This window comes from Anomaloglossus baeobatrachus, chromosome 3 (genome assembly GCF_048569485.1).
Source record: "Anomaloglossus baeobatrachus isolate aAnoBae1 chromosome 3, aAnoBae1.hap1, whole genome shotgun sequence".
Classification (NCBI taxonomy): domain Eukaryota; kingdom Metazoa; phylum Chordata; class Amphibia; order Anura; family Aromobatidae; genus Anomaloglossus; species Anomaloglossus baeobatrachus.
Genome location: NC_134355.1, coordinates 62,658,774 through 62,674,183, shown reverse-complemented (window position 1 = coordinate 62,674,183; position 15,410 = coordinate 62,658,774). Strand labels below are relative to the sequence as shown.

The 15,410-nt window shown below is 47.7% G+C and overlaps 1 protein-coding gene across 2 annotated transcripts in view; it reads right to left on the bottom strand.

Moving 5' to 3' along the window:
• PPP1R21 (protein phosphatase 1 regulatory subunit 21) overlaps window positions 1–15,410 on the bottom strand; it is a 187,801-nt gene that overhangs the window by 35,791 nt on the left and 136,600 nt on the right. Inside the window, exons 16-19 of one of the 2 annotated variants that reach the window (XM_075339212.1) lie at window positions 15,298–15,390; window positions 14,824–15,039; window positions 13,729–13,764; window positions 10,212–10,328 (exon numbers count right to left, since the gene is read on the bottom strand). In XM_075339212.1, coding sequence (XP_075195327.1) covers window positions 10,212–10,328; window positions 13,729–13,764; window positions 14,824–15,039; window positions 15,298–15,390 — 462 coding nt within the window. The remainder of the gene's footprint in view (window positions 1–10,211; window positions 10,329–13,728; window positions 13,765–14,823; window positions 15,040–15,297; window positions 15,391–15,410) is intronic. The other variant, XM_075339213.1, reaches the window with a different exon arrangement.

Sequence of the window (15,410 nt, the reverse complement as noted above, 5' to 3'; positions counted from 1 at the left end):
CATTGTTTAGTAATGTCTCCAGCAGTAATGTGCCCATTGTTTAGTAATGTTCCCTGCAGTAATGAGCCCATTGTTTAGTAATGTTCCCTGCAGTAATGAGCCCATTGTTTAGTAATGTTCCCTGCAGTAATGAGCCCATTGTTTAGTAATGTTCCCTGCAGTAATGAGCCCATTGTTTAGTAATCTGCCCATCTTTGTAGTAATGAGCCCATTGTTTAGTAATGTCTCCTGCAGTAATGTGCCCATTGTTTAAAAATGTTCCCTGCAGTAATAAGCCCATTGTTTAGTAATGTTCCCTGCAGTAATGAGCCCATTGTTTAGTAATCTGCCCATCTTTGTAGTAATGTTCTCCTACTGGTCCCCTATTCTGCCGGTGTTTACACACAATAAACATTATTCTCACCTTTCCTCTGTTCCCAGGGGGTCCTCAGCTGCTTCTTGTAGACCACAGGCACATAGACCCCATGTGATAGCGTCTGATGCACGGGCTGCTGTCTGCAGTCATGGCTTTACTGCAGTTAAATGCTTTGCGGTGCCATAAAGCATTCAACTGCAGTAAAGCTCTGACAGTAGCAGCACAGTTTATGGGATGCGATCATGGAGGAGTGCTTCTTGCGGACCGCAGGCACATAGACTCCTCTATGATCGCATCCTGTACACGGGGCTGCCGCCGCGGTCAGCGCTTTACTGCAGTTGAAAGCTTTATGGCACTGCAAAGCATTCAACTGCAGTAAAGCAATATCGGCAGTGGTCCTGTGTACAGGACGCTATCGGGGAGGGGTCTATGAGCCTGCGGTCTGCCAGAAGAAGCTGAAGGCATCGCGGGAACGGAGGACAGGTGAGAATAATGTTCACTGTGTGTAAGAAGGGGACCGGTAGGAGGGCATTACTAAACAATGGGCTCATGCAGCACCATGCACCACCGTATAAGACGACACCTGACTTTTGAGAAGATTTTTAGGGGTTACAAAGTCGTCTTATATGCCGGAAAAAGAGAATTTTGCTTACTTTCCGTAAATTCTTTTTCTTATAGTTCCGTCTTGGGAGACCCAGACCATGGGTGTTTAGCTTCTGCCTCCGGAGGACACACAAAGTACTACACTTAAAAGTGTAGCTCCTCCCTCTGAGCTTATACATCCCCTGGTGAGCCAGTCCCAGCCAGTTTAGTGCAAAAGCTGAAGGAGAATAGCCACCCACAAGTAGAACAGAGCAAGAGGCGGAACAACCGGAGACAACAGCCGGTGAAAACACGCGGAACAAGGAAATTGTCAACAGGCAACAGGGAGGGTGCTGGGTCTCCCAAGACGGAACTATAAGAAAAAGAATTTACGGTAAGTAAACAAAATTCTTTTTCTTTATCGTTCCTTTGGGAGACCCAGACCTTGGGACGTTCCAAAGCAGTCCCTGGGTGGGAAATAAACAGAAAAACTAAGAAGTAGGCAAAACATAACTTCACAAATGGGCGACCGCCGCCTGAAGGATGAAGGATGCGTCTGCCCAAGCTCGTATCTGCCGAAGCATGAGCATGCACTTGGTAGTGCTTCGAGAAGGTATGCAGGCTAGCCCAAGTGGCAGCCCGACAGACTTGTTGAGCCGTAGCCTGGTGCCTAAAAGCCCAAGAGGCACCGACAGCTCTGGTCGAGTGTGCTTTGATCCCCGGCGGGGGAGGCGCCTGTGTACTCTGGTAGGCGTCTGAAATGGTCGACCTAATCCAACGGGCTAAGGTCGGCTTAGAAGCAGGGAGGCCCTTGCGCCGACCTGTGGTTAGCACAAAAAGAGAGGTGCACCGCCTAAGCGCAGCGGTGCGAGACACATAGATCCGGAGAGCACGCACCAGATCTAGAGTATGTAGAGCTTTTTCAAAGCGATGAACAGGGGCCGGACAGAAGGAAGTTAAAGTAATGTCCTGGTTAAGGTGGAAAGGAGAGACCACCTTAGGAAGAAAGTCCGGAGTCGGACGGAGAACCACCTTGTCTTGATATATATATACAAAGAAGGGAAAACGGGTTTTAGCCGCGCTAAAAAACCACTGGTGCAGGATTAATGAAGAAGTTTCTTTTTTATTTCAGCATTTCCAACGCGTTTCAGAGACAAGGACCGTCTCCTTCCTCAGGGAAAAAAGAAAGAAAAGTTGGATTTCTTTTTTCCCTGAGGAAGGAGACGGTCCTTGTCTCTGAAACGCGTTGGAAATGCTGAAATAAAAAAGAAACTTCTTCATTAATCCTGCACCAGTGGTTTTTTAGCGCGGCTAAAACCAGTTTTCCCTTCTTTGTATATATATATATATTTGCTATTCACGGGGCCGCTGCTTTAAACCACGCTGACACTCACATGCGATCTAAGGAGTTGTGACTGGCACAACCATATCAGGTGAGTGTATTTTTTCCCTTTTCATCATTCAAAGTTATATCGGGTAAGACCCTATTTGCGCCTTTTGTCTCCCCACCTCTAGTACCTTGTCTTGATGAAAGACTAAAAAAGGAGACTCTGAGGAGAGCGCAGCCAAATCGGAGACTCTCCTGAGAGAGGTTATGGCAACCAGAAAGGCCACTTTCTGTGAAAGACGATACAAAGAAACCTCCCTAAGAGGCTCAAAGGGGGGTTTCTGTAAGACCGTGAGCACCAAGTTAAGGTCCCAGGGATCCAAGGGCCGCCGGTAAGGCGGAATGATGTGAGACGCGCCCTGCATGAAGGTGCGGACCTGAGCTAGCCGAGCGAGACGCCGCTGGAACAGAACTGACAGAGCCGAAACTTGTCCCTTGAGGGAGTTGAGGGACAGTCCTAGCTGCAGACCAGACTGTAGAAAAGACAGAAGAGTCGGCAAGGAGAATGGCCAAGGAGGATGGCCGGTAGACCTACACCAGGACAGGAAAATTTTCCAAGTCCTGTGATAGATCTTAGCGGAGGAAGACTTGCGAGCCCGAGTCATAGTGGAGATGACTTCAGGGGGGAATACCAGAAGCCGTCAAAATCCAGGACTCAAGAGCCACGCCGTCAATTTGAGGACCGCAGAATTCGGGTGGAAAAACGGACCTTGCGAGAGTAGGTCTGGACGGTCCGGGAGATGCCACGGCATCTCTACGGACAGATGGAGCAGGTCCGGATACCAAGCTCGCCTGGGCCAGTCCGGTGCAATGAGGATGACTCGACGACCCTCCAATTCTGATCTTGCGCAGGACTCTGGGCAAGAGAGCTAGAGGGGGAAACACGTAGGACAGACGAAACTGGGACCAGTCCTGAACCAGAGCTTCCGCGGCGAAGGCCTGAGGATCGTGGGAGCGAGCCACGTAAACAGGAACTTTGTTGTTGTGATGGGATGCCATTAGGTCCACGTCCGGATTGCCCCATTTGCGGCAGATCGACTGAAATACTGCCGGGTGCAGGGACCACTCGCCACCATCCACGCTTTGACGGCTGAGGTAATCTGCCTCCCAGTTGTCCACGCCTGGGATGTGGACTGCGGATATGGTGGACCTGGAGTCTTCCGCCCATTGAAGGATGCGTTGTACCTCAGTCATTGCCAGGCGGCTGCGTGTCCCGCCTTGATGATTGATGTAGGCAACCGCTGTCGCGTTGTCTGACTGGACTCGAATGTGCCTGCCCGCGAGCAGGTGGTGAAATGCTAGGAGAGCTAGAAGCACAGCTCTGGTTTCCAGCACATTGATTGAAAGGGCTGACTCGGACGGAGTCCAAGTGCCCTGTGCTCTGTGGTGGAGATATACCGCTCCCCAGCCGGAGAGACTGGCATCCGTGGTGAGAATCACCCAGGACGGGGCCAGAAAGGAGCGCCATTGGGACAGGGAGAGGGGCCGAAGCCACCACTGAAGAGAGCTCCTGGTCCGTGGCGACAGAGCCACTAACTTGTGTAAGGAGGAAGGCCGCTTGTCCCAACAGCGGAGAATGTCCAGCTGCAGGGGGCGCAGATGGAACTGGGCAAAGGGAACAGCCTCCATGGACGCCACCATTTGACCCAGCACCTGCATCAGACGCCTGAGGGTATAACGGCGGGGCCTCAGGAGAGAGCGCACCGCCAACTGGAGTGACAGCTGTTTGTTTAAGGGCAACTTCACAAGTGCCGGCAAAGTCTCGAACTGCATCCCTAGGTACGTTAGACTCTGGGTCGGAGTCAGAGTGGATTTGGGAAGATTGACAAGCCACCCTATGAGAATGCATGTGTGGATGTATGCCTCCTGAACACAAAGCGATAAACTGGCTGGGACTGGCTCACCAGGGGGTGTATAAGCTCAGAGGGAGGAGCTACACTTTTAAGTGTAGTACTTTGTGTGTCCTCTGGAGGCAGAAGCTAAACACCCAAGGTCTGGGTCTCCCAAAGGAACGATAAAGAAAATACAGTATACAATTCCAGGAGAAATAACAGAAGAGATGCACATCGCAGAGTTCTAAGATGAAAAAAAAAGCTCCAAAGTTGGTGAAATTATAGAAAATGTAAGTATTTACTAATACGGACATGCAAAGAGAATTGGTGTGTTCTCTTGACGCCATGACCAAAACACAGGATTAGGGGTCATGTAAACTATTTATTTTTTTAACTACTTTCCATTGTGACCAATTACCACTTTTGCACTTTAATTTTTTCCTCCACTTCTTTTAAGAACCATAACTTGAGGGTTTTGGTTTTTTTGCAGAACAGTTTTTAATTTTGCAAAACAGAATTCATTATACCATGAAATGCGCTCAAAAACGGGAAAAAAAAATGCAAGTTGGGTAAAATGGTAGAAAAGAAAAAACGGATTTTTGTGTACTCACCGTAAAATCGTTTTCTCTTAGCCATCATTGGGGGACACAGGACCATGGGTGTTATGCTGCCTATCCATAGGAGGACACTAAGTAGATGCAAAAGAATAGCTCCTCCTCTGCAGTATACACCCCCTGGCCGGGCCAGGCAGCCTCAGTTTTAGTACACAAGCAGTAGGAGAAAAAGCCAGTAAAAGCTTACCTCAACAGAGGAACATGAGAAAAAAAAAGAGTCATAACCAAATAAGGTACTGAGAGAACCAGGGCCCAACAGGGCAACAGGGTGGGTGCTGTGTCCCCCAATGATGGCTAAGAGAAAATGATTTTACGGTGAGTACACAAAAATCCGTTTTTCTCTGATGCCTCATTGGGGGACACAGGACCATGGGACGTCCTAAAGCAGTCCATGGGTGGGAAAAATAAAAACAATACAACGCAACCCAAGTACTAGGAACCAGTCCCAGACAGCCTGGAGCACCTACTGAGAGAAGGTGCTCTACTGCCGTTTGCAGAATTGTCCTACCCAGATTTGCCTCAGCTAAAAACCTGGGTATGGACTCTAATGCTTTGAAAACGTATGTAGGCTAGACCAGGTCGCAGCCTTACACACCTGTTCCACTGAAGCCTGATGCCGAATGGCCCACGAAGCGCCAACTGCTCGCGTGGAATGAGAACGCAGCCCACTAGGAATGGGCTTGAGTTGCAAGTGGAAGACTTCCTGGATCGCAGAGCGAATCCAGCGAGCCAAAGTCGCCTTTGAAGCGGCCTGTCCCTTCTTAGGCCCCTCAGGAATGACGAACAAAGAGTCCGTTTTCCTAAAGGGGGCTGTCCTGGATATCTAATATCTGAGAGCTCTGACGAGGTCTAACGAATGCAGAGACCTTTCCACCCTATGAACCGGGTGTGGACAAAAGGAAGGCAGAACAATGTCCTCGTTCAAATGAAACGGGGTAGGAACCTTTGGAAGAAAATCCGGAAGGGGGCGGCGAACCACCTTGTCCTGGTGAAAAATCAGAAAAAAACTTGCGGCAAGAGAGTGCTGCTAGCTCCGAAAACCCGTCTGATGGACGTAATTGCCATCAGGAACGTTACCTTCCAGGACAGAAGAGCAAGGGAGGATTCCTTGAGAGGCTCAAAGGGGGACCTCTGGAGACAGTCCAGAACGAGATTGAGGTCCCATGGGTCCAGTGGCCGTTTGTACGGGGGAACTAGATGGGAAACGCCCTGGAGGAAGGTCTTGACCTGCGGTTTTTGAGCCAGGCGGCATTGCTAGAAGATTGAGAGCGCTGAGACCTGCCCTTTAAGGGAACTGAGAGCCGACCTGCAGAAAAATCGAGAATTCTGGGGATGGCCTGGCCAGAGGCAGAGGCTGGACGTTACCTCTGTGAAGGTATGAGGGAACTGGGATTCCTCAAGCGAAGTGTTAAGGGATTCTGCCCAGACCGAGATCGCCTTTGCGACCCACACAGAGGAAAAGGAGGGCGAGAGGGAGGAACCCGCAGCTTCAAAAACAGAGCGGGCGAGGTGCTCCACCTGTCTGTCTGTCGGGTCCTTGATGGAGGAACCATCGGGTAAAGACAGGAGCGTCTTTGTGGCAAGGCGGGAGACCGGGGGGGGGTGGGGAACTCGATCGAGGGCGGATCGGCCCAGCTCTTAGGGGCAGGTGAGGCAAAAGGGTACCGGGACTCCATGAGTTTTCGGTTACCGAAACGCCTGTCAGGCTTCTCCCTTTGCTTTTTGAGGATAACCTGTAACTCTGGGTTATCAGCAAAAACCTTTCGGGGTTTGCTTGCCCTCTTAAAGGAGACCGCATGGTCAGTGGTAGTGGATGGGGGATCCTCCACATGCAGAGTTTGGTTGACTGCTGCTGTGAGGGAGTCTATTGCAGTTTGATCATCTGGAGAGGATGAAACCAAGGAATCCTCCTGGTACAAACAGCATTCTCCCTCCTCCAGCTCTTCAGAAGTCGTGGAGCGTGTGGGAGAGCCTGCCCTGTGTGCTCCCGAGGGAGAGCCATGGGGGCCATGAGAGAGTGCCGGAGACACCCGGCCGTGTGCTCTTTTCCTGATCCCTGCAACCGGTGAAGCATGTGCCCGGATTACCTCAGAAGGATCCTCCATAGGGGTATCCTCAGGCTGCGTTCCGTCCAGGGACCCAGAAGGGTGTGGAGGACGACATTGTATAGCCAGAACCAGGTTCTGTGACAGTTTTTCCATAGATTGGGACAGAAACTGTGCCCATTCCGGTGGGCCGGGAGCCCTAGGCTCTGGGCTGACTGTTGCGGCGGTGGTGGCGGGGGGGTCTTGGGGGGCTATAGGGGCACAGGACTCACAGAGAGGTGTGTTTACGTGGTAGCTGAGCGTGGCAGGCAGTGCAGGCTGAATAATCTCTTAGTACCCTTAGAATTCTGCATATTCCTAATAGGAGTATGCCAGGAGGGGGAGCAATGCTCAGCAGAGCTACAAGTGAAGCAAGCACCTCACCAGAATCAGCCGATGGCCCTGCGTCCTCAGGAAGGCGTAAGCTCTGTGGAGAACTTCGCACGCTTCCCTGGGGGGGGGCTTATCGTGGCCCGTGGGGGGCGGGGCTTAGCGCTAAAAGAGCGCCAAGAAGAAGTCAGTGTGCCCCCTGCTGTCGGTAGCAAAAAACGGCGGGAAGGGAGCTTCTGTGACAGTTTTTCTCCCCCTCCCTCCAGTCAGCACACAGCTTGGTGGATTATCTCTGCCGGCTTTCCTGCAATCAGAGCACGCAGCTAGAGCAAATAAGCAGAGCAAATAAACAGTGTGAGTTCCTGAGCTCTGGGTCCTCCCCCCGCCACCGGTAAATCATCTGTGCAGGATTTTCTGCAAACAGCGAGGGACTTCTTCCCTTCCCATCCCCCCCCCTCCCTCCTCCAGCCAGCACGCAGCTAGAGAAAAAATTAACACTGTGTGTTCAGGATCACTGGGGCTCTCCTCCTTGCAATCAGCAAGGGACTTTCTCATAATAAATACTGTGAATTCAGTAGTCTTTTCTCCCTTTGTCTGGGAAACCAGTCAGGGGGGATCTCACCTTAACGCTGCCTCAGTCCAGGCAGTGGAAATAGCAGAGTCAGCTTGCTGTGTCCGGCCACACAGGTGCCATGTTCAACTCAGAGCCTGCAAAGAGGGGCTGAGGAATTGTGCCTCTGCCATGGGCTCTGGAAAATCGGTGTCTGTGGGACCCGTCGTCCAGTAAAAGACAGCCCAGGATCCAGCGTCGCAGGAGGGGGTACGTGGAGACGACACACCGCGTTCCCGCCCGTTGATGGTATTGGGAGATCGGTCCCAAAGAGAAACCGTCGCCCTCAAAAAATAAAACCTTGAAAGGATGTGCCTCCTACAGACACTAAGCTAAAACTGAGGCTGCCTGGCCCGGCCAGAGGGTGTATACTGCAGAGGAGGAGCTATGCTTTTGCATCTACTTAGTGTCCTCCTATGGATAGGCAGCATAACACCCATGGTCCTGTGTCCCCCAACGAGGCGTCAGAGAAAACGCGATTCCAACATAGTTTTATTATTTTTTTTTTGTGTTCTTTTTATGGTGTTAAATGGACCTGGAATTGTGATTATTCAGATCAGCACAAATAAGGCAATAGCAAACTTACAGGGAACCTGTCACCAGATTTGGGGACTATAAGCTGCAGCCACCACCAGTGGGCTCTTATATATACAGCATGTTAGAATGCTGTATAAGAGCCCAGGCCACTGTATAAAATGTAAAAATCACTTTATAATACTCACCTAAGGAATGGTGCGGTGCAGCCTGGTCATATGAGTGTCTCCGTTCTCCGGTACTGGAGTCTCCTCTCTCGGCCATCTTTGTCCTCCTTCTTCTGAAGCCTGGGTGCATGATGCATCCTGCGTCATCTACACTAGCCGGCACTGAGGTCCTGCACAGGCGCACTTTGATCTGCCCTGAGCAGGACAAATCAAAGTATTGTAGTGCGCCTGCGCAGGACCTCAATGTCGGCCTGTGTTGATGATGCGTCATGCACCCAGGCTTCAGAAGGAGGACAAAGATAGCCAAAAGAGGCGGCGCCGCTACCAGAGAATGGAGACACCCATCTGACCAGTCTGCACCCATCTGACCAGTCTGTATCTAAGAGCCCACTGGTGGTGGACGCAGCTTATAGTCGCCAAATCTGTTGATAGGTTCCCATTAAAAAAGAAAATATGTATGTAAGTGATGCAAAAAATTTAGAAAGTTGTATTTAGAAAATAAAAATTTGGTTTGGGTCAAACCTTTTTAACGTTAATGAAGTTGTATGAGGACTTGTTATTTGTGTGATGAGGTAACATGTTTATTGATACCATTTCGGGGTCCATACAACCTTTTTTGTTTTTATATAGTTTATTTTTATTTTTTTTAAAGGGAGGTGGGGTGACCGAAGACCTGCAAGTCTGAAGTTTTGATTCTTTTTCTCGTTTATTGTACGAGTTAATTTGATATTTTGGACTTTTCTGGGAGTGGCGAAACCTTACATACAATCTTGCAGCGCTAGGGTCCAGGGGTCAAATCCCACCAAGGACAAGATCTGCAAGGAGTTTGTATGTTCTCCCCGTGTTTGCGTGGGTTTCCTCTGGATTATCCGCTCTTCTCCCACACTCCAAAGACCATACTGATGGAGAATTTAGATTGTGAGCCCCAATGGGGATAGTGATGATGTATGTAAAGCGCTGCGCAATATGTCAGCGCTATATAAAGATTATTATATACATTTTTTTTTTCCCCTCTTTTTTCTTAAAAACTGAAAAAGGGAGTAAATGTTTTTCTTGTTTTTTTTTATTTCTAAAAATGGTTTTAATAATTCCCATATTTCTAAATTCCATAAAGGATCTGAATCTGTTGATCACCTGTTTGATATACTGCACTACTAACGTCATGGCATGACAAGTTGTCGGCACCTAGGGATCGCATTGTTGTGGGTACAATGGGAACAGGATCATGTGCACAACGGCAATCGTGCCATTTACGTGTCACTGTTAGTCATTTAAATGGTTAAACAGCAGTGACTGAAGCAAGCTCTGGTTGCTGCTGTCTAGAGGCAGATGCCAGCTGTTTTAGCACAGTCGGCGTATGGTGCAGAGTATCTCCTGAGCTCACTGCGTGCATGGAGACCTGACGTAGGGCATATTATTTCATCAAATGTCAGGAAGGGGTTAAGTCAATGCCATTATCGATCCAGTCGGATTTATTTTTGCTCGTTGCATTTGACTATCAATATGCAATATGCCATCCTTCACATCAGCAGCAATGGCGTCAGTGAGACATAGAATAGGATCTTGAGTCTGGCTTAGAAAATGCTGATTTCCTCGGAAAATAATGAGATTTTCTTCCCAATCTGCTCCCAGCCACCTACTGAATGCCATCTCCCTATACACCAGAGAACATCACTTGTACATCCACATCTGACAATTAGGAGCACCCAGACATACCTCCGCATGGAAATGGACGGACTTGCTGTCTGCCAGCTGTAGCTGTGTTGTGAGCTCGGCTATTCTTGTCATGTAATGACTTTTTATCAGTCCTTCCCTTGAGTCGTGATCTGGAACCTGTTCATGACAATAAAAGGGATTATTTTTAGAATGATCGGTCCGTCTCCACGAGCTGATCAACATCTCAGCTGTCAGTCAAACTTCCTGCTGGCATTATCTACATCAAACCCTGACCTGTGCAGCCAGCGCGGCGATAATGACTGCGGAGAGGCACCGTGTGCCCACGGATCTGGGAGAGAAGCGTGTCCTCACTGTAAAAGACTCACATTAATCTCCCCGAGCGCAGACATGGGGCTGCAGCCAGCAAAACTTCTACAGGAAGCAAAGAAACCAGATTTCTTGTACGGGTCAAATCCTGAAGTTTCCAGATGAGTCAATGACACTAGTAAACCAGAAGATCGCTATTTAATCTCCAAATGGTGACCGGGGAGTAGTATCTATGGATTATGTATGAATTGCCCCCTACTAGAGGATTGTCACAATCTGCCTGTCTCTTATATACAGTGTATATATTTCCGTGGCCAGCGTCAGCACCCAGCGCACCTGGACAAGTGCCAGGGCCCACTCGCAGACGGCATGGTGGCGTACCGCCAATGGCGGCAGGCCACACGGCCGCTTTGGAGCCCGTGAGTCAGAGAGGCCTGGTACCAGCGCTGCACCGCGCCTCCCCCCTCCCACGGCCCCCCAATGAGGATCGCACTTATAATTGTATCGGCATCACAGATGCCAATACAATTTAAAGAAATGATAACAGAGAGCGGTGCGCTGCCTGTCTCATCATTCTCCTGCTGTGTCTGTCTTCCCTCTCTGCCTCTGACAGCTCAGTACAAAGGAGTGCGATGATGCCATTACTGTGCACGCCTGTGTACTGAGCTGTCAGAGCAGTGGACGTGCTGAGGAACGAGGAGGAAGTGACTATTTATTCAAGGTGACCAGACAACTATGGGGCTGCATTAAACGATATGGGGGCTGCATAATACTATAATGGAGGAATAGGAGGGTGCATTATATGGAGGAATATTTGGTGCATTATTCTATATGGAGGACTATGGGGGCTGCATAACAATTTTTGGAGGAATATGTGGGTGCATTAAATTATGTGGAGCAATATGGGTGCATTACATTAGATTGGGGAATGTGGGAACTGCATACTTCTATAACCCCCAGAGCTGTATATCCCCTCCACCTCAGTGCTGTAGTATACCACGCAGAGCTCTATGTCCCTTCTACTCCAGTGCTATATACCCCCCCAGAACTCTATGTCCCCCTCCACCCCAGTGCTGTATACCCCTCAGAGCTGTATCCCCCCCCCTCTGGAGCGCTATGATCTTCCATTGCTGTATACCCCTTTCCTCCATAATGTGTATGCCCCACAGTAAGGTGTATGTCCCCAGCCTCTCCTGTGATGTATATACAGCAGCGTTAGTGTGCTCTGTGTGTGGCCATGTCTGTTAGTGACAGCCACCAATCAGTACAGCACAGCCACATGCCCTGGAGGAGCTGGATGGAGACAAGCGGGGGAGGTGAGGAGGTATGGATTTGGCTTTTTTTGTGCGTTTTTCTGAATTTCTCTTTAAATATATGTATGTGTACGTATGCCTGTATGTGTCTGTATTTGTGTATATGCGTGTCTGTGTGTGGATGGGGCCCACTGATACTCTTTCGCCTGGGGCCCACAAAAACCTGGAGTCGACCCTGTGTATTTCTATGCAGTTCAGTCTCCATCTAGATACCCGGCATTCTTCCTCACGCACTGCTATCAATCCCATGTTACATCAGCACATCATCACATAACCAGCTATAGATGGAATTACAAAGAGATTATCCTTTCCATATATGCGCCTAAATAAAGTAATAATTACTATAATTACACAGTCAGGGAGGCTGTACTGTCATCACCTACATTATAACTACAGACACTGTGCAATCATCATCATTATCTTTGACATCAGCCTCTCCCCACTGTGTGGAGGATTTTAGTGTTAACATCCGTTCAATTGCATTGTATAATAACTTCTGGTAACTGAGATGGTGACCCCCATCCAAAAACATAAAGCCATTCAATTCTCAGGAAGGGGTCACCATCAGATCACATGACTTAACTATAGAGAAGTATACCATGAATTTCCAGATAGAAAGGAACAACTAAATAAAGTAATAGTAGCTGATTTATAATATATATATAATATAGAATAGAGAGAGAGAGAGAGAGAGAGAGAGAGAGAGAGAGATATAGAGAGAGAGAGAGAGATATAGAGAGAGAGAGAGAGAGAGAGAGAGATAGAGAGATATATAGAGAGAGAGAGAGATATAGAGAGAGAGAGAGAGAGAGAGAGAGAGAGAGAGAGAGAGAGAGAGAGAGAAAATAGTGACCGGATGAAATAAAAATAAATAAATAAATTAAAAATTGAAGGGCTACTTTAAAGGCAACCCTTGATAACAATACCACCAGGCTGTATGGCTTTAAACATTATTTTATAAAATATATCTATTACAGCTTGGCATGCTGTGGATGCTGTATAACTCCCATGTCATATATTAATAAGTTCACTGTAGGTCTGGACTAGGCAGGCTGCCTTTTCAATCTGCGCTATGCCAGTTCCATGATATCCTTTGTATCATCTACATGCCTCTTACACAATTCAGCATAGGTCTGGCATATGCGCGGTCTGCTGCACTATTTGGCTCATGCGCAGGTCCCAATGTCACTTCTAGGTCACCCTAGCATTTCCAGAAAAACGTTTGACTTCCATTATACTCTGTACACTAGTCGAGCATGTCCAAGCATCCGACAGCTCTTTACGAGTACCGAGCATGGTAGTGTTCGCTCATCACTAGTGACGAGTACTAAGCACCCGAGCATGGTAGTGCCTGCTCATGACTAGTTACGAGTATTGAGCATGGTAGTGCCCGTTCATCACTAGTTATGAGTACCGGGCACCCGAGCATGGTAGTGCTCGCTCATCACTAGTTAGGAGTACCGAGCATGGTAGTGCCCGCTCATCCCTAAAGGTGACCTCTCTTTTGCACAGAGGATGCAGCGGTGAGTTATGAAGCCAATGATCTGGATGTGACATTGCTACCAGAGCAGGAGAAGAAGACAGAGGATTCCTCTGCCAATATCAAGTTAAAGCAAACTTTGAATACCCCAATCCTATATTCTATACGAAGCAATCGGAACATTTTGAGTGGCACATATGGGTATGTATGGCATAGAAAAAAAAAATAGAAAAAGAACGGTGACTTAAAAGCAAATAAACAGGTGGCTTGTATGGTCTGGATGCACCAAGCCAAAAACCAGGAGCAGTTCTACTACTATTTTTCTATTTCATGCTGGCTGTAAGGCACCAATGGTCATATGTTTGGAAAGAGATTGGATTGGCTGATTGGATTTTTTTTTTCATTGATTGACAGTCAATTATTTGTGTTTAGACAGATGTGAAGTCATCTACCATACCTGCAGATTATCGCTACTCGTGGTTAACATGCCAATCTATAAAGAAAGAAATAAACAGGTAACTTAGATAATAAAACTAGGAAATGAAATACAAGCCAAGTATGCCATGTGCCGAAATATCAGAGAGATGTGAAGACACAATCTAGACCTCGGAGAGCTCTGGATCCTACCTATTCCACCTTAGTAATAAGTACAGATTAACCATATATAAGCTACCAAAATCTGTAATCTCTGAGGGTGGTATGATGTCCCTAAAGGCACTGAAGGCATAAAAAATAAAAAAAAAACAAATAAAAAAAAAACAAACAAGTACCAGAACTCAAATCCGAAATATAAATTTAAAATATTAGGCCTTTATTGAAAACAAATACAAACAAAACATCCCAAAAACTGGTGGGTGAGCACTCCCAATAAAAAAAGAAACCACAGTCAAGTAAAAAAAAAAAAAAAAACGGAAAAAAAATATACATTATAGAAATACCTGTGTTTATATATCATATGACTAGGGGATCCAGTGAATAACAAGCCCACAGTACATGTTCAAGGTAATAAGAGGTAGGAACAAAATGTACTTGGTAATAAAAAGCTCACCCACAAAACCCGACGCGCGTTTCACAAATGCTTCCTCAGGGGTGCAGCACTCTTCTGTCACCATAAAGCTTTGTTAGCAGGTGTGAACAAGGACATAAGTTAATTTTGATTGACTTGTATGTAATCAATCTCTGCTCCTATGTAAATGGGTTTTTGGAGTAAATGGACTGAGATGCAAAAACATGTGGGAGGGGCAGGGGGGAGGGGGGAGTCTGTTGTTTTCTTTATTTCTGGATTGCCACATTACACCATTGTAGTGGGATATATAAAAATCTACTGTCAATAGTGAGGGGACCTGCATTGAAACCCCTCTCTTCTAGAATTATAATGAAACAAAATCAATGGGCCATTACAGTGGCCGTGCCAAGTCCTCCAGAGCGAGAGACATTTTTTCACTAATACTGATCAAAGCAATCCAAAAATAACTAGAGAAGACTGTGTTTATTTTTTAGTCTTATCTATTTTATTTTGCAAATAAATCAATGATATCTGATGATCTCTTACCAAACTTGTAGTTTTTGTTTCCATGGCATTGTCGGTCACATGTAACAAGGCATTTTCCTGTGCGGGGTCAGCCGGCCGTCCTTTGTCCACATTTTTCATTATATCCGATATCCGCTGCGTCTCCTTCTCTAACTTGATCTTGGACAGCTGCGCCTCCAGCAGCCAGTGCTCCTTCTCTTGCTCCAGTTTACTGATCTTCTCAAGACTATGCTGCACCTGAGGAGACATCACAGAGGTGAGGAGGCAGCAGGAGAGAGGACATTGCACAAATGACCAGATTTACAGGCGCCTGCAGCTGGCAGCTCTCCGACCAGTGTGACCATAAACTATAGATTGGCAATGCGGACTGGATACCCGTTGGATGAGCATTCATCTTATCTGAACTCCCCCAAAGTGAGTGCGCATGTGTCCTGCGAGTGGAGTACACTGCATAAGTTTCTGCCCACTGTTGTGAAGCCATGTATCCCGCCGTACCTGCTGTGCGAGGCCTTCCCTGCTTTCTGTAGAGCTCAGGAGCACTCTGCGATTCACCAACGCCTCCTCGTAAGGCACAGAGTCTGGACAAGGCTGGAACAGAAGAAGGACAT